General features: G+C 40.3%; 1 protein-coding gene across 1 annotated transcript in view; it reads left to right on the forward strand.

Moving 5' to 3' along the window:
• Positions 1-21685, forward strand: part of SHISA6 (shisa family member 6) — a 229426-nt gene that overhangs the window by 14540 nt on the left and 193201 nt on the right. Inside the window, exon 3 of the mRNA XM_063456057.1 lies at positions 13370-13533. Coding sequence (XP_063312127.1) covers positions 13370-13533 — 164 coding nt within the window. The remainder of the gene's footprint in view (positions 1-13369; positions 13534-21685) is intronic.

Below are 21685 nucleotides of genomic sequence, written 5' to 3' on the forward strand. Positions count from 1 at the left end.
TTGTACTTTAGTTGAGGTATTGCCTAAGTTTCAAAATCCAGCTGCAGTGGGATAGCTTGTGATATTCAGCCAGCTGGCCTAGGCTGACAGGATCACATGAAAAACAGGTAGTGTACCCTTGTTTTAGGCTTGCCACTCTGACAGAGCCTTCTATGTAACAATGGCCCCTCCCCATCTATACCGGGTTCAAAGGGACTGTCCTGGATTGGGGCTGCTGTCCTGTCAGGCCTTGTTTTTTCACCCGGTGTCCTCAATTGGCACTAATCAGCATAGCGTAAGCGCATCATTAAAAATGTATGTAGTAAGCTGATGAAACTTAGGGAATTAAAGAGACACTATAGGCACCCAGATGAGTTTGTCTCATTGAAGTGGTCTGGGTGCAACTTTGCAGTTTTAGAGGAAGTGCAACGTTTATATTGCAGGGTTAAACCTGCCTGTAATGGCTGTATACCACTAGACAGCCACTAGAGGCGCTTCCTGCAATTTCATGGAGTTTGACTCCTTAAAAAGATGCTGGACGTCCTCATGCTAAATGCCACATAGGAAAGTACTGAATCAATGCTTTCCAATGGGGAAGGCCTAATGTGCATGCAGTGCATGCAAATTAGGTTCCCAAAAAGGCATGATGTTGGCAGAGGACAAGCCCATCCCAGTGCCAAAGGACCCATCCTCTGGAATCAGGTAAGTGAAAAAATGGGTTATTAATCCTTTATTTGCTGTGGGGAGGGGCAGAGGGACACAGTAGTGTCAGGAATACAGTTTTGTATTCCTAACACTATAGTGTTCCTTTAAGGCCATGGCTATAGTGTTTCAAAAGCTCCCTGCACATTTTCAGGCCCTTAGTGGGGCTAGCCAGAGAACAGTCAGCCTGGCATGAGTTTAAAGGGACCCTCCAGTGCCAGGAGAACAATCTGTTTTCCTGGCACTGCAGGTCCCCTCTCCCTCCCACCTCCCATCCCCGGTTGCTGAAGGGGTCAAAACTCCTTACCAAAGGCAGTGACGATGTCCCTCGCCTCTGCTTCTTGGTCCGCCCACGCTCCTCCACGTCCCCACAGGGAGACAGATCCCGCCCGCCGGCGGGGGAGACCTAATGCGCATGGGCGGCAATGCCGTGCACGCACATTAGACCTCTCAATAGGAAAGCATGCTTTCAATGCTTTCCTATGAGGATTTTAGCGACGCTGGAGGTCCTCACACAGCGTGAGGACGTCCAGTGACGCTATAGCACAGAAAACTTGTGCTATTAATAAGGAAGTGCCCTCTAGTGGCGGTCTAGTAGGCAGCCACTAGAGAAGGAGTTAACCCTGCAAGGTAATTATTGCAGTTAATAAAAACTGCAATAATTACAGTTGCAGGGTTAAGGGTAGTGGGAGTTGACACCCAGACCACTCCAATGGGCAGAAGTGGTCTGGGTGCCTGGAGTGTCCCTTTAAGCCAGGGTGACACAGCCATTTTTCAGATAGGCCACTCCATATCAGTGTCAACACTGATGCTCTCTGAGTGCTGGAACATTTACTGTGACCCGCCTGCCCCCTCCATAAAGTGAGACTAAAGCAGCTATTTTTATTCACAGTAAATGTCCAAGTCTCTGAGCAGGTGCCCCGAATTAAAATGATTTTGCGCATAAGGATAAGTAGATTGGGCTATCACTGGGGCAAGCCAGGCACTGGGATAAATGGAAAGACCAGGAAATGGCAGAAGGTTAGGCCAGAAACCATGGTATGCAGGATTTGGAAGAAAAATCACAGAACATATGTGCAAAATTACAAGAATCCACCGCTTTGTCCCCATTAACCACCTTTTTTTTTTTTTTTAACCTCCTTCCTCAATATATTCTTGGCACCACCACGTCTGCCTAAGTATCAATGGAAACATAGTATATAATCATCTCGCTATGAAACGCTACAGTTTAGCTTCTCTGCTGCTAAGGTGGGATGTCATTAGCCAGGTCGGAACAAGAGTTCGGGGCTGGCAAATATCAATTCTGTGCATATTGGATTTTTGTCGTCAACACACATAGCATGCTGGCGACAGGTAACCAAAGGAGGCATACCCACCCCTGCGCTGCCCATGCCCTCCCCTCAGCCGGCATCTAGGGGCATCTAGGGGGAGGAACAGGAGCAGAGAAGGATGGGGCAGAGGGGAGAACTTGGCTCAATTACAGAAGTATTTTTGTTTTAAGTTGGGAGAGGACCAGAATAGGAAGAGTGTTCTTTCTTAAACTCAAATCTGTTTTTTAATATAGTAATCCATTCATCGAGTTTTGAAAGGAAATAGATTATTTTTAAAAAAAATAAAGTATATGTAAAATAAAATAAAAGAGAAAAACCTCATTCCTACTTTTAGTGTATGACAGGATGCTTCAATCCTTCAGCCATATACATACACCCTGGGTCAGACAGTGTTTGAAAACCTCTGTATAGTCTCTATGGTATTCCCAGCTTCGCTCCCTGCACAGTGACATCATCAGAACAAATAACTATCAACTACAAACACTGTCTGACCCAAGCTGCATAAATATGGCTGAACAATGCTGTCATATAGTAAAGGTACTATAAACATATACTTATTTAAAAAAAAAAAAAAAAAACAGATTTCCTTTAAAACTTTTATCAAAGGACATAATTAATAAAATAATACACCTTTACCTAGGATCTTGTTCTTCACATATGAATAAAATAATAAACTTTTACCTTTTATCTGAAAAGCCTGTGTCTCCCTCTGGTTTGATTGCTCCCTCACCCAGGCCATGTATTGGGCCATACAGCTGTACACAGCCTCCTCTATGGGAGGTCTCAGTCAGAGCAGCTCCTTGGAGGCTGTGCTTCCTCTACTTCCTGCTGAGTCACATGGTGCTGGTGATGTCATAGTTTGGAACAATGGTACCTCCAGCCTGCTGGGGTCATGGGGCCACCCAGGATATTACCACCAGTTATCCACAGTGCTATGACACAAGCTGCTGGGAGGGATGGAGCATCTCTGTTTGCAGACCCCGATTCATGGTGTATGCTAGTTTAACCCCTTAAGGACCAATCTTCTGGAATAAAAGGGAATCGTGACATGTCCCACATGTCATGTGTCCTTAAGGGGTTAAAGGTATGGATACAAATGTGTTCCTGTTTGGTCAGTGCATGAAAAGTGATGTATTTTATGTAGCAATTAGAAGCTAAGTTGATTAGTGTTTTTGGTTTGTTTTTGACTGCTACATACACATTTAGGAATTTTGCACACTGCAGGACAGCACTTTACATGTGCTACCCATCAGTATGTGTGAGTGATATGGTGTAAGTAAAGGGGATGTGTAACTAGTGTGAATCCTTTATTACTTATCCATGTAACAAGGGGGTGAAATTAGCTGGAAAGGATGTGGTTTGTTTGATTTGTAGGGCAGGTATCCTAAACCACTAGAAAGATTTGCCAACATCTTGTTTTACAAAAATAACAGTGACAGAATAATTTAGTCACTAACAAAAGTGAATTGGAGACACCATTGCAAAATTCAAGTTAAAATTGAATAGAATTTCAATGTATCGCAATTCACTGTTTAGTGAATATATCCTTATGTGACTGTGTAGCTGAATTAAGAGTTTGATTGCACAGGTGTGATCAGAATTTCTAACACCTGTGTTAAAGGTCATGAAGATTCTGTTGTAATACCTGTTCTGTTTGTACAAGACATGGTTCCATGACTGGTTTCTGGGAACTGTAGATCGGTTACTTTGCTTTCTTAAAGGAGCACTAAGGTCAACCATGTCACCACATCTTAGAAAAGTGGTCTGGGTGTAGTGACCCTGTGCTTTTAACCAGCAATGTAAAAAAGGGCTGTCCAAAACCCCTGCAATACCCCTCCTGACTGGCGGGCCCCCGAGTGTGATCACTTCCGGGTTGCCCCACGTGGCAACCGGCAGTGTAGCAGAGTATCGGCTTCCCTTGCTCTGCCTGTGTGCTGAGTGGGTCGAGGCACTCAATAAATTATCAAAAAAAGAATAAAATAAAATAAAATAAAAAATTACCTCCCCCCCCCTTCCCTCCCATATACATATATTAATATAAAAATACACTTAGAGTAAAATTACAAACTTTGAATCAAAAAGAATCATGGTGGTAGTTGTTCAGCAACTTCTGAAGGGCCAGTGTTTTGAGAATAAAATAAAAAAAAAAATAGATAAATGCAAATTTAAACATTGTGTCTCAATTATTTTCTCTTATTACCTAGTTTTCCGTATAGCCACCCCTCCTCCCATGCCTTAGACTCGGGAAAACGCAAGGGTATTTTGCTAAAGTGTAAATTTTAACATTTAAGGTCACAAAAGCCAAGGGAAATTGTCTGTATCAACTGTTTTCCAATGACGCTATTTTAGGCTCCCCACTCAACTTGTCACCCTAATACTTATCCCAGTGTTAGATTCCATTCATTGGCAGCCCGGTCTGTTTAGATTTAGGGTGTTTGTAAGGTTTTACGTTACATTCAGGGTTTTCTTAATTACACACAAATTTATTTTATTCCTGCATGTTTAGTTAGAAAGCATTTTTTTCATTGTGCTTGTATCTGTTCTGTCATTCCAAGAAACAGATATTTCCTCGGAGCCAATAGTCATTCATTGTTGTGAGTCATAAGATCATCTATTTTAAATGGGATCCACCACATTCTGTTTATTTCCTGTAAAGACGATCTTACAGCGAGAACCCCAGGGGAAATGACCTAATCTGATTATCTGGCTTCCAATTCTTTGTGATGTTTTAAGTGATGGTCTGTGGGTTTAATGGAGACCGCTCTATATTATTTGGAGTCAAAGATCTCTCATGAGGCAAAGGTCATTTTATCCCAATTTAGCAGCTAAAATTTACAGTTCCTGCACAATGGCCAGTCAATATCTCATTCACGTTGTGGTATGAATGGAAATATATCTAGTTTATTTTGCTTTTTTAATTTTTATTTAAATACAGCTTTATAAATGTCACCCTTGTAATTATTAAATGCCCAAACTTTGGCTAGAAAAAAAAAATCATTTTTGCAATTTTTGTTATTTTTTTTTAATTTTATAATTTTTTGTTACATTTTCTTTGTCAAAGATCTGTATTCTTTTACAAGCTTAAAATGTTTTTAGAAATATTTGAATGACAGAATTGTTAAATATTTATTTCCCTTAACACCCTACTCCTTTTCTCCTATGCAGAATATACATTTGCATTTGTAAAATATATATATATATATATATATATATATATATTTATATTTTATTTTTATTTTTTACGTTTAAAAAAAAAAAAAAATATATATATATATATATATATAGATTTTAAACTAGTCTCTAGTCTGCCCACCCTTTCCCTTGCAAATAGTTCAGTGACTTGACAGCGGATTGTCTTGTAATCTTCGTCTTGTCTTACATAACAGATTACAGCAGGGCCCGACTGGGAACCGAAAGCAGACATGGAAACAAATAATTCCAGCCCTCTAATTCATTGTGTCACATAGTATGCTTGTATTGTTTATATGTATGTGCTTTGGAATATTTTTTTCTTAACTGCAGCCTCTCGCTCCAGATGATCCATGGGTTTTACAGTGCTGTAACACCCAACCTCCAGGCCGCCCCTGTCTGTTGTGATTGGCCCTGCTTGTGGACAGTTCTTTAAGCAGGTTAATCCTCCATGCCGATATCAGCATGTCAATTGTATAATTTCAGCAAGTATATATATTGAAAAGCATGTTCCACATTAATAAATCACACAAGGTCAATGGCAAACACACACACACACACACACACAAACGACAGAAAAGCTCACTGACACACACAAGCTCACTATGGACAGGCTCACTGACACAAACAAGTTCACTGCAGACAAGCTAAACGATACACAGAAACGCACTCTGACCCATGCGCAAGCTCACTACAGACAAGCTTACTGCCGCACACAAGTTCACTGACAAATATTCACTGAAGCACACTACAGACAAACTCAGTGACAAACACAAACTCACTACAGACAAGCTCACAACACATACAACCTCTCTGACCCACACAAGCTCATGAATGACAAACACAGAAGTGCTCTAACCCACACAAGCTCACTGACCCACAGAAGCTATCTGACTCACACAAGCTTACTACAGGCAAGCTCACTGACTCACACAAGCTTACTACAGGTAAGCTCACTGATTCACACAAGCTTACTACAGGGAAGCTCACTGACACACACAAGCTCACTACAGACAAGCACACCAACACACGCAAGTTCCTGCCCCATACACAAACTCACAACAGACAAGCTTACTGACACACACAAGCTTACTACAGGCAAGCTCACTGACACACACAAGCTCCCTGATCCATAAACAAGCTCGCTGATGTACAAAAGCTATCTGACTCACACAAGCTCACAATAGACAAGCTTACTGACATACAAGCTTAGTGACACACACACTCACACACAAGCTCCCTGATCCGTACACAAGCTCACTACAGACAAACGTACTGACACAAAATCTTATTACGGGCAAGCTCACTGACACACACAAGCTCACTACAAGCTCACTGATACACACAAGCACACTACAAGCTCACTGATATACACACGCATACTACAAACTTACTGGCGCACACACAAGTACACTACAAACTCACTGACACATACACGCTCACTGATAGACACAAGTTTACTACAAGCTCACTGACACACACAAGCTCACTAAAAGTTCACTGACACACACAAGCTCATTACAAGTTCACTGATACACACAAGCTTACTACAAGCTCACTGACACGCACACTACGAGCTCACTGATGCACACAAGCACACTACATGGTCACAGACACACGAGCACACTACTAGCTCACTGACACACACCAGCTCACTACAGAAATCTCTCTCTCTCTCTCTATTCCCCACCCCTCCCCCCTTCACTGGCAGTGTGGATTCTAAGCCTAGTGTGAGGTTCCTTCATGAGATGCTTCCTCTTCCTGTGTGAAAGTTGACCAGGCTGACGCTGGGGGTGGACCTCCAGTGTGGGGGTTGGATCCTACCAGACTGACAATGCAGATGAGCTGGCAATGTGTGAGAGACTCTCACTCCTCCCTGCTGCAGGTGGCTGCCACCTATCTGTGTACCAGCCTCTAGCAGCCACCTAGGCAATTGTCTGCCCCAGCCCCCAGACAAAAACTCAGAGGAGGGAAAAATAAATGTGTCAAATGCTGCACTGCCGGCCTCAAGTACGGTGGCCCACCGGGAAATTCCCCGGTATCACGGTGGGCCAGTCCGGCCCTTGATTACAGTCTGGATCTGTGCCCGGATAATTTACTAATTCACTGGACTAAGCAGTGTATTGGAAGCAGGCTTACTAGACCAAAGTCGACAATTTTGGAAACATTTTCCAGCTATGTTTATGGTTTGGCTATGTTACCCTGACTATTTAGAATTTTAATAAATTTATACACCACCGCCTGCTGTTTAGTGAATAAACCCCGAAACGTTTCTATTTAGTGGTAAATTCATCAAGCGAGACTTTATATCACTGAAGACTTCATTTTTGTTTTTTTTTGTAGAATTACTTTCTTCTTGTAAGCATTGTATGCAGCACGCTCTAAGTGCAAAATTGCTGCAAGAGATCACCATCTGTTGCTGTAACACCACTGCTTTCATTTTTGACTACCAAAGCCTTTATGCCCTCAATCTCTGTATTTCAAGGAAATTGACATCTGGAGCCCTATCTTATCAGTTAATTTTTTTTTTTTTAAATGTGTTAATCAATCTTGCATTAAACTGAGCCTTTCTTTTGTTGGTTTTAACTTTTACCCTCCCCTCCTACCCCTCCATACACAAACAAAGAAACTGTCTGCATTTGTTTGGATTGCGGCCTGCTGATATTCTGCAAAATCCATAAAATTTTCTCATATCTTGCTCTCAACTGTCCTTTTTGGTGCTTTTGGAGGAACAGTCCGGATTTCGGGGTCCTGTCCTACCATTTGGATTTAGTATCCTGGCGTTGTGCATCTGGGGGTATCTGGGAGCTATCCTTGACAGCACAGATGTTGCTAAAACATAATTCGACCCATGTGCTAGGAGCACTAGGACCATGCAGTGCTGTCAGCCTGCCACGCCAATTTAGTGGATGGGCATGCTTACTTCCTGCGCGAGTCACCCCTTTATTGGTGTCTTCAGTGTTGCAATTTGAGTCAGCGGCAATGCCCCTTGTGTCCATGTCCACCCGTGTTGGATCTCCCCAAGATAAAAGGATAATGAAGGTGTGGACCCCTAGCTCGCTGTACCTAGATGGGTATTGGCTACCACACTGATGAAGGTTGCTGTATCTTTCATACCGAGGGGGCTTGCCCACATTTTGTATCTGTCCAAAGGTTGATAATAAAGTTTATCTCTGTAATGTCAGCTAGGCAATTGAGACCTAAGTGTTGTCTGTCTGAAGGGTAAGCAATTGCATTTTTGCATTTTCATGTTTTTAAATCTCTTCTTTTGGCTTGTTTAAGATATTATTATTCCTCTGTGTTCCATAAGCCTTACCTTTAAGTTGCCCACATTCTGCAAAGGATACTTCCACTTAAAGAGACACTATAGTCACCAGAACAACTACAGTTTAATGTAGTTGGTCTGGTGAGTATAGTCAGTCCCTGCAGCCATTTTGCTGTAAACACTGCCTTTTCAGAGAAAAGGCAGCTTTTATATCTCTGGCTAGTAACGCCTCTAGTGGCAGTCACTCAGACAAGCACTAGTGGTGCTTTATAGTCATCCACTAAATGTGCTTCCTAATTCTACCTACGTTCAGCATCTCCACGCTCTACATGCACTTTCTTTGTGCATGCATAAATTGCATAATGCTTTTCTTTACAATTTTACAGAGCATGCCTGACCTTCTCACAAAATGTTGACATAATTAAATGTATCACCAGGTCTTGGCCGAGAAATTACTAGTCATTCACTGGTTCCAAGAAATCTAGCATATAGATCAGATCCTTGGTAGTTACAGAGGTGGACTTGTTTTAATGCATTATATCCATTGAATGCATGCCCAATCGTATATTTTAAAGCTACAGGAAACTGCTTAAAATGTGAATGAGTACATCTAGTGCATGCATAGTACAGGGAATGAAAATACTCTATGCATATTGAAACTGAAATTATAAAGGGAAATGGACAGCATTCATGTCCCATATATTTCTAAACTGTATTCTGATGATGCTTGGCCAAGGCTGCAAAGCATAATGGGAAATGTAGTTTGGAAACATCTGGGAGTCTTTGGTTTTTATTTATTATGGGCATTTATAAAGCGCCAACATATTCTGCAGTGCTGTACAATTGTAAAAAAGACAAACACAATAAGAACAGATCGATACAATAGGTAGAGGATCCTACCCGTGAGCTTACAATCTAAAGGTTAAAATGGAGTGATGAGACAAGCGGTAGCAGAGGAATTTGTATGTGATGGTAACTATTACTTAGCTTGTGGAACAGAAGAGAAAATATTTTAATATAATTGAATGATAAAAAACATGTATTTTGTTGCTATAATTGGGAATAATAGGGAAATAAAAACACAAATGAGCAGTGTTATTTTATGCATTTTGACTCAAGGAATGGCATTTAAAGTGTCCATTAGCAAAATGTAAAACCTGACGCATATAAAAATGTTTAATGATGCTTTTTCTTAGATCAGTACGAACGTGTTCTTTTATAACTGAAAGACAAAGAATAAGAAACATGTTCCATAAATTAGATTTCTCCCATTACCCCACAGAGATGCATGTGACCTCATTGTGCTCGATCTGCCTTGGCTTCTCTCCAAAAATGGGGCTGTCTCAAGGTTGAGCGTTTTTTTTTTATATATATATATATATTTATATCCATCTTTAAAAAAAATTAAAAATTGAAATAGTTATTTTGCTTTTTGAATGATGTAAAGGAATGGCGTTGCTATGGAAAAGGGTAAATAGTGTAACTATTTCCTTCAAGCAATGACATGTCAAGAACAGGCTGGATCATCAAGTAACCCTCGAACGCTGTAATTCTGAATGGCTCTGTGCTTAACAAAGCTGTTGTGGAATGCGAATGACAACGATTGTCGAATAACAATATGTGTGTGTGTGTGTGTGTGTGTGTGTGTGTGTCTGTGTGTGTGTGTATATATATATATATATATATTGAGGAAATTATTTCAACTAGAAAAAATGTCTATCTTTGTTTAGAGAGGTATTCTACTTTGGTATGCAGCTATAAGCCTTCAGTGTTATCGGCTACCTATTACTATCTATTATAGATGCATACATCCCAAGTGTCCCTATTTAGGAGAGACAGTCCCTATGTCCCTCTTTTGTATCCTAATGTCCCTGTTTTCTAGGAACTCCATATTGTTGGTGTGTCTGGATGTATAACAGTGCTCCACAGCAATAATACTCCCAGTAATGTGTCTGAGTGTATAACAGAGCTCCACAGCAATAATACTCCCAGTAATGTGTCTGAGTGTATAACAGAGCTCCACAGAAATAATACCCCCAGTAACGTGTCTGAGTGTATAACAGAGCCCCACAGCAATAATACTCCCAGTAATGTGTACGAGTGTATAACAGAGCTCCACAGCAATAATACTCCCAGTAATGTGTCTGAGTGTATAACAGAGCTCCACAGCAATAATACTCCCAGTAATGTGTCTGGGTGTATAACAGCTCCACAGCAATAATACCCCCAGTAACGTGTCTTTAACCTACAATAAATGTGTTTAGAAATCAGTCTATGTAAATAAGATACATTGTTCTTGTTCTAAATTACATTTTACTTGTATAAATTGTTAGTAAGTCAACTAAAATTTCTCATAACAGCCTGCCTCTGTCTGTACCCCACTCACACCCCTAAAATTAAAGTGTTCCTCTTTGTTCATTTGAAATGTTAGAACAGCCCTGCCCCAGCCACACCCCTAAAATTAAAGTGTTGCTCTTTGCCCGTTTGAAATGTTATAAGGTATGTATATGTTCCTTACACATGCCGCTTAGGCTCCAAACACCTGAACCACTATCCTTACTCCCCTCTAAAGCAAGCTATTGTTATCTCCCCCTGCTGATCATTTTATAGGGCACACTCTCTTACGTAAGCAAAGGGCTGTTTGCTCCCCCTGCTGGTTATTCTGCCACGGCCCACTTCCTACTAAAGCAATATGTCGGTTACTCTACCTTGGCCACTTTGTGTCACATCATTCCATTGATCAGTGTGCTTCCATTTTGTTTGGTCTTGTAGAGAATAGTTGTAGTTTAGCACACCAGATGCCAGTGTAATGTCGTGGAGCAATATAATGTACTTTTTGATGTTTATTTTTTCAGACCGTTTCTGCCTTTGGTAAACAAAGAGTCCAGAACCAACGCAAACTGCGTGATTAGGGGGCGCCGAGCACCCATTTTTCTAACCTGTGCGGCAGTAGCTGTTTATCAATAAAGCAATGAGCTTTAAAAGCCCAACATGCTGCTACTTTGTGTCTCTCAGACAAACCAAAGGCTTTTAGGAATGCGTCTTCTGCATTAACATCACATATGTTAAAAGGTAGAAACTGCTGCGGCCACTTTGATTTTTCTTTGGGGTCAATAAAGCTTCTTCATATTGAGAGGAACTTGTAGGAACGCTATAAATCTATTCCTGTCTCCAGGCATCTCCCTGTGGGGTGACCCATCATACTGTGTGGGAAAAGGCAAGATCACTCTTGTAATGAATTCTGCTTTGATAAATTACCCCTCTTTCCCCCTGGAGGATACACATTTAATCATGTGGGAGGGGGGTGGGATAACTCTTTTGTGCGTCAGAAGGTATTTGTAGTTAAGGCATAACATCCTCCTGTTACCTCCGAGGTGAGCAGTCCAGTATGGAAACTACCAATCAATTGCTGACCGATAAACAATAGCTAATCCACACAGTCATTGGCAAAACTTAGGGTTTAAAGGAATTGGATCTTTCAATAACTGTTTAAAGGAACCTCTTGGCACTATAACAACTTAATTGCTCTAAAACAGTTGAGGTGTGCGGATATCGGGGCCCTGCCTTACCTGAAGAGTCCGTATGCCTCCTTATCCTTTAAGGTTGCAGTGACCCTGTTTCCCCCCCCACATTATATTTGCATAAATTAAAAAGCGCTCTGGGTAGAAGAACTGTTTTTAAATAAATAGTGTTTGCATGTTCCTTATTCTGATACGTACAATACAATCTGTCAAGCTCAATATTTCATGCATATGTTTCTGCTGTTTGCCATAAAAAAAAAGGCAAAAAACACTATTTTAAGCTATTTTCCTGTTGTTCCACAAAAAGGGTAAGGGGTCCTTTCTGACTGCAAACAGATGATCAGATTTTGCCTTGGATAAACAATACATCAATACCATGCATATTCACAATTAAACAAAAGGCCAGTGTTGCAATGCAGAGTACAAAATGGGGATCTATGGAAGAACCCATGAGATCCCGAATAGATTGTCTCATGCGTGTTCAGTAAGATGCCATACGCATATATCCTAAAATTTCAAATGGACAAAGGGGGACACTGTCATTTTAGGCTTGCGATCAGGGGTGGGGCTGAAATTGTAGGTAACTTAATCATTTCTACAATTAAAATATAATTTAGAACAAGAACGATGTGCCTTATTTACACGGACTGATTCTAAACACATTTATTGTAGTTTAAAGACACATTACTGGGAGAATGATTGCTATGGGGCTCTGTTATACACTCAGACACACCAACACTATGGAGCTCCAAGAAAAGAGGGACTGTCCTTTCTTAAACAGGGACACTTGGGAGGTATGTGTAAACCCATGTAGCGCATTGCACATGAAGATGCTTTTTCTCATCTGCCTAGTCAAGTGCCCGCTCTCGGGAAATAGAGGATGTGGTGGTGGGAGCTGTTTAAATTCCACCCATTGCCACATTTAACAAACTAACAGGCTCCCCATAAGACTTGTATATTTTGATTGTGTTCGAATGGCATAAAACGTCTAACTTCATGGATAAATGAAAGTACCACATTAAAGCTAAATTGAAGTGGAACACTGGGTTTTCATTTGAACTAAAATTGTAGAAAATTGACAAGAATTGCACATTTTAGGCAAAATTTGTAAGATACCTGAGAAAAGTGCTTGCTCAAAATTGGCAACTTGTGATTGCAGCAAAGCACTTGGTTTCTGGTGATCAAAGAGAAATAGAAGCTGTGATTGCATTAATAAACCAAACCGTTTTTTTTACTTAAAATCACTGTGTTCCTAACCTTTTTGTTTACCGTGCTTGTTCTGTTGAAAGTTTTTTAAAGCTAACTGATGAACCCATTTATTAGTTGTTTGTTTGTTTGCTTGTTTTTTATATATTTTTATTTTTCGCGTGGCTATTTTGCAGGGCACTCGCCGACATTCTGATACAGCAAGGGCCGATTCCTATTCCACATTGTGAAAGAGAGGTGATTTCAGCTATTGACAACTCTCCGAAGGAAAATACTCCCGTCAGAACCTCAAAAAATCACTACACCCCAGTGCGAACAACAAAGACCAATCATGGAACAGGTGAGATTCTGTGCTGGTGTGTGTTTACAGACTACAAGGGCTAATGATGACTGCAATGCAGAGACTGGGGCTTTGGGCTGGATATCAGCGTTGTACCATGACCTAATGGAAGCAGTAAACCTTGTTCTATCGCAGGTTGAAACAAGATGGCTATACAGACCTTTGTGCTACATTTCTCAGTATCTGTTAGATAAATATGGGAAATATAACCCAACAACTACAGGGCCTATGACTGGCTAAACTCCTATAGATACATGAGTATGGGTAAGTTCCTTGCAAAGGAGGGGGTCAAACTTCATCCTCTGAGGCTGCAGTACTGGGAGAATTTTGCGATTTCTTGGTCAGCGGTATGATCACAGTTAGCTTGGAACATATCTGATAAAGAGCGTTTCTTAAAACTATCTTTCTAAGAATTAGGATCATTTTAATACTTATAGAGTGTGGATTGTTTAACCCCTTAAGTACCCCTTAAGGTTGTTGTTTTTTTAATTTTTTTATTTATGACATTTAACCAATCATAGGCAACCTTTGGCACTCCTGATGTTGTAGACTATATCTCCCATAATGATCTTACAGCCATAATTCTGGAAAGGCGTCAGGGGAGGTGTAGTCCACAACATCTAGCGTGCCGAAGGTTGCCTACTTCCGATTTAGACAACCACAGCAACAGATATGTTTGTACGGAGTTAAACAGATTTTGACAATTCCAGTTTTTCGGCTAGCCTACAGTGTTAGCTAGCAATCGGGATTCCCCATTACTAACCCCTTCACTACCACATTCTTCTCTTTTTTTTTTTTACATCTGGCACATACACATATGATAAAACAGCAATTTTGTCTATTTAAACCTGTTTAGGGATACAACAAAATGGAAAATTTATTTGCTCATCATTTACATCAGTATAAGAGGGTTACAACTTGTAAAAAGTACAGTTATATTATACAGGGGCACTGGAGACTATTATTGCAGCCTGTAACAAATTCCTTTAGTGTACTTATTGTACTGAGAGCCCCAGAAAAACTATCAATGGTTGGTACAAGTCTTTCGAGGATCTTTTTATTATATTTTATCTCCACATTTTTTTGCATCTGTTTGGTAAAACGTTTTAAACCCGGAATATTCTGTTTTGAATAACTCGTGTTTTTTCAGTGCGTTTCACAAACAGGGCATGTTTTTCTGGTCTATCATAAGCTTAGGGCATTAAAACCCAAATTTTCCATTATGCCAGGTTAATCTAAAGGCTTGATGACCTTTGTAGGTTTTCCAAACATTTACTGGCTTTGGGGATCATTAGTCCACGCAGGTGGTTGTTCAAAAAAAAAATGAACACCTTGTGCTTACGAAAGAATATCACAGTGAGGACAGAAGATGTGCCTTGAGACCTTTTGGTGGAAAACACTTCACCCGTAATTGGCAACTGTGTTTCTAAAGGATGTATCTTTTTAAATCCTTCATGCGAAAAAGGACTCTAAATATAAACAGCATATGTCAGTGTGATAGAATTCTATAAGTTAGACATGTGGAACATATGTCATTTCCCCCCTTCATCTTTCTGGTATGTTTTTGACTTTCTGTGCTTTAATTGAAAGGAAAATCTGTACATGTTAGCCTGCAGTGATATAAAGGCATTTTTAAAGGGGTACTATAGGATAGGCTTAACACACTATATTTTTTTCTTTTACCAAGAATAATTAACTTCAAAAGAGACACATCTAAGCATTATGATTCTCTTTAATCTGGAGATGTCTGAAGTCTTCTTGGCACTGAATGGCTTCCTGTGAAATGTACAGCTGTACATCTCCTGCTGGTTATCACACAACTTCCTCCTGGAGATGGGGCCAAGTGGGTGGAGCCAAGGGTTGAGACTTTATTTTTAATTTTCAGTGAAAAAAATCAGGCCTTTGCATAATGCTACACTAATTGCTTTATTGCCTTTAGTCCCTTTTTTAATATCAAGTCACTAGTAATTGGTGTTCATCCAACTTTTTGTATTTTCTGATGGAGTTGATCCTTTTTATTACCTGAAAGGTAACACAATGTAAAGCAAGGAGAATGGAGTATTTAAAAAAAAAAATATATATATATATATGTTCATAGAAAATGCTGTCACAACTGTTGAGTTGATCGCACAAGCCCCCTTTCCCCTCTCCCCCCCCAAAAAAAATAATAATTATGGTTGATTTTAGCTTCAGTGTCACTATTTAAACTCAGTGGGACTTGTATGCAGCACTGTGAGCAATGCACCATAAATAGTATGTTTCACAGGTGCACGCAGCCCAGATTGTGTCAGGTCCTTGGTTTTCTGTGTGTTTCACTGACTAAAGAGGTTGATTCAGTAAAACATGAATAGTGGCCAACTGACAATCAATTTGACACGTTGAGCCAAAACTAGCAGAATGGGAGAGATTTTCGAGCTGCAAGATTAACCTCCTAGCGCAAGAATTACTTTAAGACCGCATGTAATACAATATGCCCATTGTATACTTACTGTACCTCTAATGTAGTCAATAAAGTGCAAAGTACGACTGATGTATGTTAAGGCGTTTACCTGGAGTTATGGGAGGAGTTACCCAGCTATTTAACACCAGGCCGCCTCCTCCTCTGGGCTGCTGCTGCTGCTCAGTTTGCCCCACCCCATATCTTTTATTATTTTAAGCATTACCTTGTTGGGCCCTCTTTATTTACGGACCTACCATTTTTTTTCGACACACCACCACTGACTTTTACACAATATCTCTGCCTTTGCCACTGACGACAACTATATATATATATTCTAAATACACGGCAGAACTACTGCATCTTCTCTCTACTGTAACATAATCCATAAAGTTACAGATAGTGCTATGTAAATAAAATAGACATTATATACTGCAGCTGCTGACCAGTTACTGTCTTTTTAACCAGTAAAGCGCTAAGTACACATGTTAGTACCTTATAAATAATACATGTATACATTGTATACCTTCACTTCATCCTAACAGGATTAAAACTCAAGCACGCATTAACATTTAATCTGCAATGTATTTTTTTTTTTCTGACAGTTTCATTAGCTCCTCTTTAATATGCTGTAACTATTTTCAATGGCATGACGTCTGCTTTAAAAAAAAAAAAGCTGTCGAATAGCGAGAATAAATTGATGTTTTTTAGGCTCGAACTCCCAAGTCCTCCTTAATGGCAAATGTGCATAATAGCCGCAGGAAAGAGATCGGAATCTAAGCGCCTATAGATTAGCGCTTCCAACATCATCTTACAGTCAATTAAATATGTGTCGGGGTAAAGATTAAGCAAAGATCTCAGACTGCTCCATTGATTGTTGTGTATCAGATTTTCCAATGCTATTGACTCAGATTGCTTCCTAACAGTTTACTAATCTGGGATGTGTGCCAAGTGGTAGGGCCCACTTTGGATTCTTGGCTGTGTTTTGAGCTGTATGGAGAGAAGGGGAGGGGGACTGCTGCAAGCTGCGTCCAACTGTGCTTCGGGAATACAGACTAAATGGACGTCTTTGAATCACGGAATGAAGAGAGGGACATAGATTTTGGAAAACCTTGTTATAATAGTTTTCATAGCTGGTCTTTTATGTATTTAGCACACCGCTGTATACAACTACTGTATGCAAATATAACAACTGTATAGCATTTAAAGTGCAACATTTTAAAGAATTTACATATACATGTGTTTGTGTATATAAATGTATATATGACACCTTCGGCGGATTGAAAACTGGCTAAACGATAAACTGAAGAGAGTTGTTAATAAAAAACTGGACAGATGTGATAAGACGAGCACTCTGGGGATCTGTCCTCTGTCCTCTTTTCTTACTTACTTTTTTTTTTTTTTTTAACTGTTCTTTTTTTAAAATTTTGCAGATGACACATTAGGTAAGGGGCAAATAGGGCAGTATTGGGCAAATTGGGGACCAGACACGCAAGTGGCAAATGAGACTCATTCTGACTAAATGCAAAGTTGCACCTTAACTATAAATAACTGTAGACAATAGACTTGATCTTGTATGTATGGCATCACTCATTTCCTGTTTACATTTTTATTGTATTTTTATATTCATTTATAGTCAAATATGTTAAGAGTTAGAGAAAGTAGAAATCGCATAATCCGTAATGTTTGCATCAATCGGTTTTACAACTTAAAGGAGCACCATAGTGCCAGGAAAACAAATTCATTTTCCTGGCACTATAGGGTTACTAGGTCCCCACCTCCCTCATGGCCCCCCTCCCGCTGGGCTGGAGGGGTTAAAACCTTAATTCCAGCCACTTACCTTAATCCAGCGCCAAGGGAGCTCCCTCGGTGCTGGTGACCTCTCCTCCCCCTGCCAACATCCGCTCCGAATGTGCATGCGCAGCAAGAGCCATGCATGCATTCAAACCGCCCATTGGAAAGTATTACTCAATGCTTTCCTATGGACGTCCATCGGAATTCTTTGAAACTATGTTTTCAGCTGCAGGGTTAAAACTAGGGGGACCTGGCACCCAGACTACTTAATTGAGCTGAAGTGGTCTGGGTGCCTATAGTGGTCCTTTAATTTATGTTGCCTTAATTAGGGGTTTCCAGCAGAGAAGCAACCAATTCTTTTTTGGCATGGACAATCTTGACAGTATCTAGCCTATCAGAGAAACACTGTATGATTGATTTCTCAATTTATTTTATTTATTTTTTTCTTTCCTCTGGATTTGTTTTGGCTCATCTGTGGTTCTGTTCTGATTTCCCCTAATGCCCCCCACAGCTATTGATCACATACATGTGCATGTTTTTTTTTTTTTATTATTATTATTACTGGGGACTTTGTTGTGAAGCTACACTCGTTTCCCCCCCCCCCCCCCCCCCCCATGTACAAACCCATGCAGTGCTTGGCCAACAGAGATACATTTCACATGCTGCCTCAGTGAGCATGACATTTGCACAGACGTTATTCGGCATGTGCTAAAACCTTATATTAAAACCATTTGCACAGACGTTATTCGGCATGTGCTATAACCTTATACTAAATAAGACACGGACACAGTTAATTCTGTTGGAGTACAAAGTCCACAGCTTTTATTATTAAATTATAATAAATTAATAAATTAACATAATTTAGGGTCATTGTCCAACTATACATTAAATTACTATACCCCCCACACAGTACCCCTGACAATGACCCTACCAATTGAACAATAAATAACCAAATAACAATTCACTTGAAACACGGCCTACCAAAGAGGCCCCACATCATACTGTTAACTGTAGGGGTGTACCTGAGACACCCCTACACCCCCAGGTTCGTCGCCACCGAAGAGCTAGAACCAACCAGTCCTTAATTCCATCAGGCCTACACCTCGGCCTGTCCAGTTCAAACTCCACGCCAAATTCCAATTCTCACTACGCCCTGTTCCGCCGCTGTGACTAAACGGAACTGCTAAAAATAGGGAGGGTGGGTGGGACAATTTACAGGTAAGAGAGGCTCTGGTTAAAATGGCCCCTACTCTAACATGGCTGCTCTTTATACTCCTTATCTCCACCCCCAAGCACCATTACCCTAACCCAACCTCCAAATACTAGCACCTGCCCACTCCCTGGCTCTGTCAAGGCCCACTCCTCCCACTGCGTTGTTCCATGGGCTTCAGTACTGTACCAATCAAAATCCTAATTCCTCTCTTTCACTTTTAATCTACACAAGAATGGTGCAAGGCTCCATCCACTTTGTGCCCTTGCCAATATTCCCACGAGAACTGGGCATCTCACATACTCCCTCTAAGCCAGTTTTAGCCGTTCATGATATGTGGTCTTAGATCAGTAACCGTGCTTCCAAGAGTAGTTAAAGATGGCCACCCCCATGGAGCAATAAATAGTAAGCCAGGAAATGAACTAAAACCAGGCATTTTCTTTGTGTAAATCACAATATAATACACATGGGCTGCCATACATGTATTCTTTTATTATATAGGACAAAATTGACTGGTGCCTTTAAAACGTTAGTCTGCAATACTGAACATGTACTTGCAAGCATGTCACGGCCAAGATTACCAGCCATATTATTGATCTCTTGTCCTCTCTTCACAAGTGTTACATAATATTTTTTAGAATTGGTCTCCACAGGCAAAATAGCTTTCTCTTTTTATACGCCCGGCATGATCAGTACTTGTATTTATGACATTTCTGTTGTCATAGCAACTATGTTTATTGGGAAGCAAAAGAAGGAAGCCAGATTTAAAAAAAATAATAAATAAATAAATAAGCTGGATTCCATCGGAGGTCAGACACATGGGTGAGACAAAGATGTCAATATTTCAGTTTGGTACCATAGGACGCCTCAAAATACATACTGGATAGTAAGAACATATGTGCACGTTGCCACTACCAAAAAAACAGTAGTGGTATCATCAATATATCAGAACAGTTAAATATAAGAAGAGGATAACATTTAACGTGGAAAAACATGAGCATATAAAATAGGAGGGCGACTCAGTGGGTGTGAAATTGGGAAGTTGTCGTACCCAGTGATAGATTTGAGACTGCGTAGTGCTGTCCCCGTAGGTGTGATGTTTAGACAGTTTCACTGTCTGTCTCAGTGTTGTCTCAGGTTGGGGGTGGCAATACGCTCCTTCCCTTTTCCTGCTGCAGTCTATCCTGGGAGAAGCATGATTTGCTGGTCATCCGGAAGCAGCCGCCATCTTGTTTGGTTAACTGGATTCAGCAAACTGGGGAAGAGCGGAGACACTGGTTATTATGTTAGGAAGCTGTGTAGAATGTGTAGTAAGAAAATCTTAAGTAATACACTGCCTCTGGATTAGAGACATCATGCCTGTGTGTATAATTTATTGAGTAGACACTGTGGCACTAAATGTATCCATCTGCATGTTCTAAGAATCAGGCTATAACTGTAGAAATATTATTATTTATAATTGTAACTATTTTTTTTATGCAACTCCCCTCTACTCCCCCATTTTCTTGCTTTTTTCCCCTTTTAAATAGCTGGCTAGTTAAATGTCTCTGAAGCCTGAATTACCTAGTGATGAGTGGATCATCATTCCTGGCTGTTAGTTTCCCTCTATTCTATATACCGGTCACGTAGCTAAAATCTGTTGGCACATTACCGAGCTAAAAAAATGTCATCTGTACAAAGCACCTGTTACATTGTCCCTAGATGTGTTTTGTCTTTTGTTTTTTTGGCAACATTTTTTTTTTCTTCTCTTTTTAAGATTTTTGCTGTGTACATATAAATAATGCCCACAGGCATGGCAGCTGCAGTTGGCATATGCACCCCCACGATAATATACAGCTCTCCTGCACTGTGGGAGGGAATGGATGGCAACAGATCAGGAAGAAGCTTTAAGCAAGAATATCATTTTTATAAATTTGCAGTGCAAGTGGGGCAACAGTTATTTCAATGTTATTATTTATTTTTTAAATCTGTAATAAAAATCAGTTTAAGAAGAGTCGATGGGTGATATTTCTAAAAATCTAAAAGTGTTGCAATCAGCGGGAACATTCTGTTGGTTTCCATTGTGATTCCTCCTCTTTCAGCAGCTTGCCCCAAAATAGTTTTTGGTCCAATTTTTTTGTCTTCTGATTTCAGAAGAAGAAACGTTTGTGCGTGCTAAATGGTATTTTTACAAGCCCCCTAAGACACTGTAATACTACCAGCATTGGAAGATGGCAAACTCAGCACTGAGATAATTGCATGGCAAGCTCGCCTTCCAAGCTCATTTTCCACAAATTGTGATTGACGATGTAGTGTTTAAAGAGATTAATTAGCACCAAGGTGTGCGTCTTGTCCGACCCATTGAGGTTCCTCTTTGAAATAATAACATACCTTCCTGTTTGATTCCGCCCTACTGTGTTTTGCCATCTGCCAGAACAAGCACCAGGCAGAGAACGTGTCTGTTCTATCAGAACGACTTGCATTTCACTGTGACAGTCAGTCCGTCCCAACCCTGCTATGTACGAGAGACCCTTTACTGCTCGTTTACACTTTCTGTTGGACCCATTCATTTTTTTTATTGGGCTAAGTGTGCAGCAGAGGTGAGTGTTAAAAAACAAAACAAAAAAAAACTTACCTCTGCTGTGCTTATGAGCAATCAGCTGTTTCGTTATCTTTGCATTCCTTACACAAATATGCTGGGAATAATCTTCCAAGTATCCCCTACAAAGACA

The sequence above is a fragment of the Pelobates fuscus genome, chromosome 5, assembly GCF_036172605.1.
Source record: "Pelobates fuscus isolate aPelFus1 chromosome 5, aPelFus1.pri, whole genome shotgun sequence".
Classification (NCBI taxonomy): domain Eukaryota; kingdom Metazoa; phylum Chordata; class Amphibia; order Anura; family Pelobatidae; genus Pelobates; species Pelobates fuscus.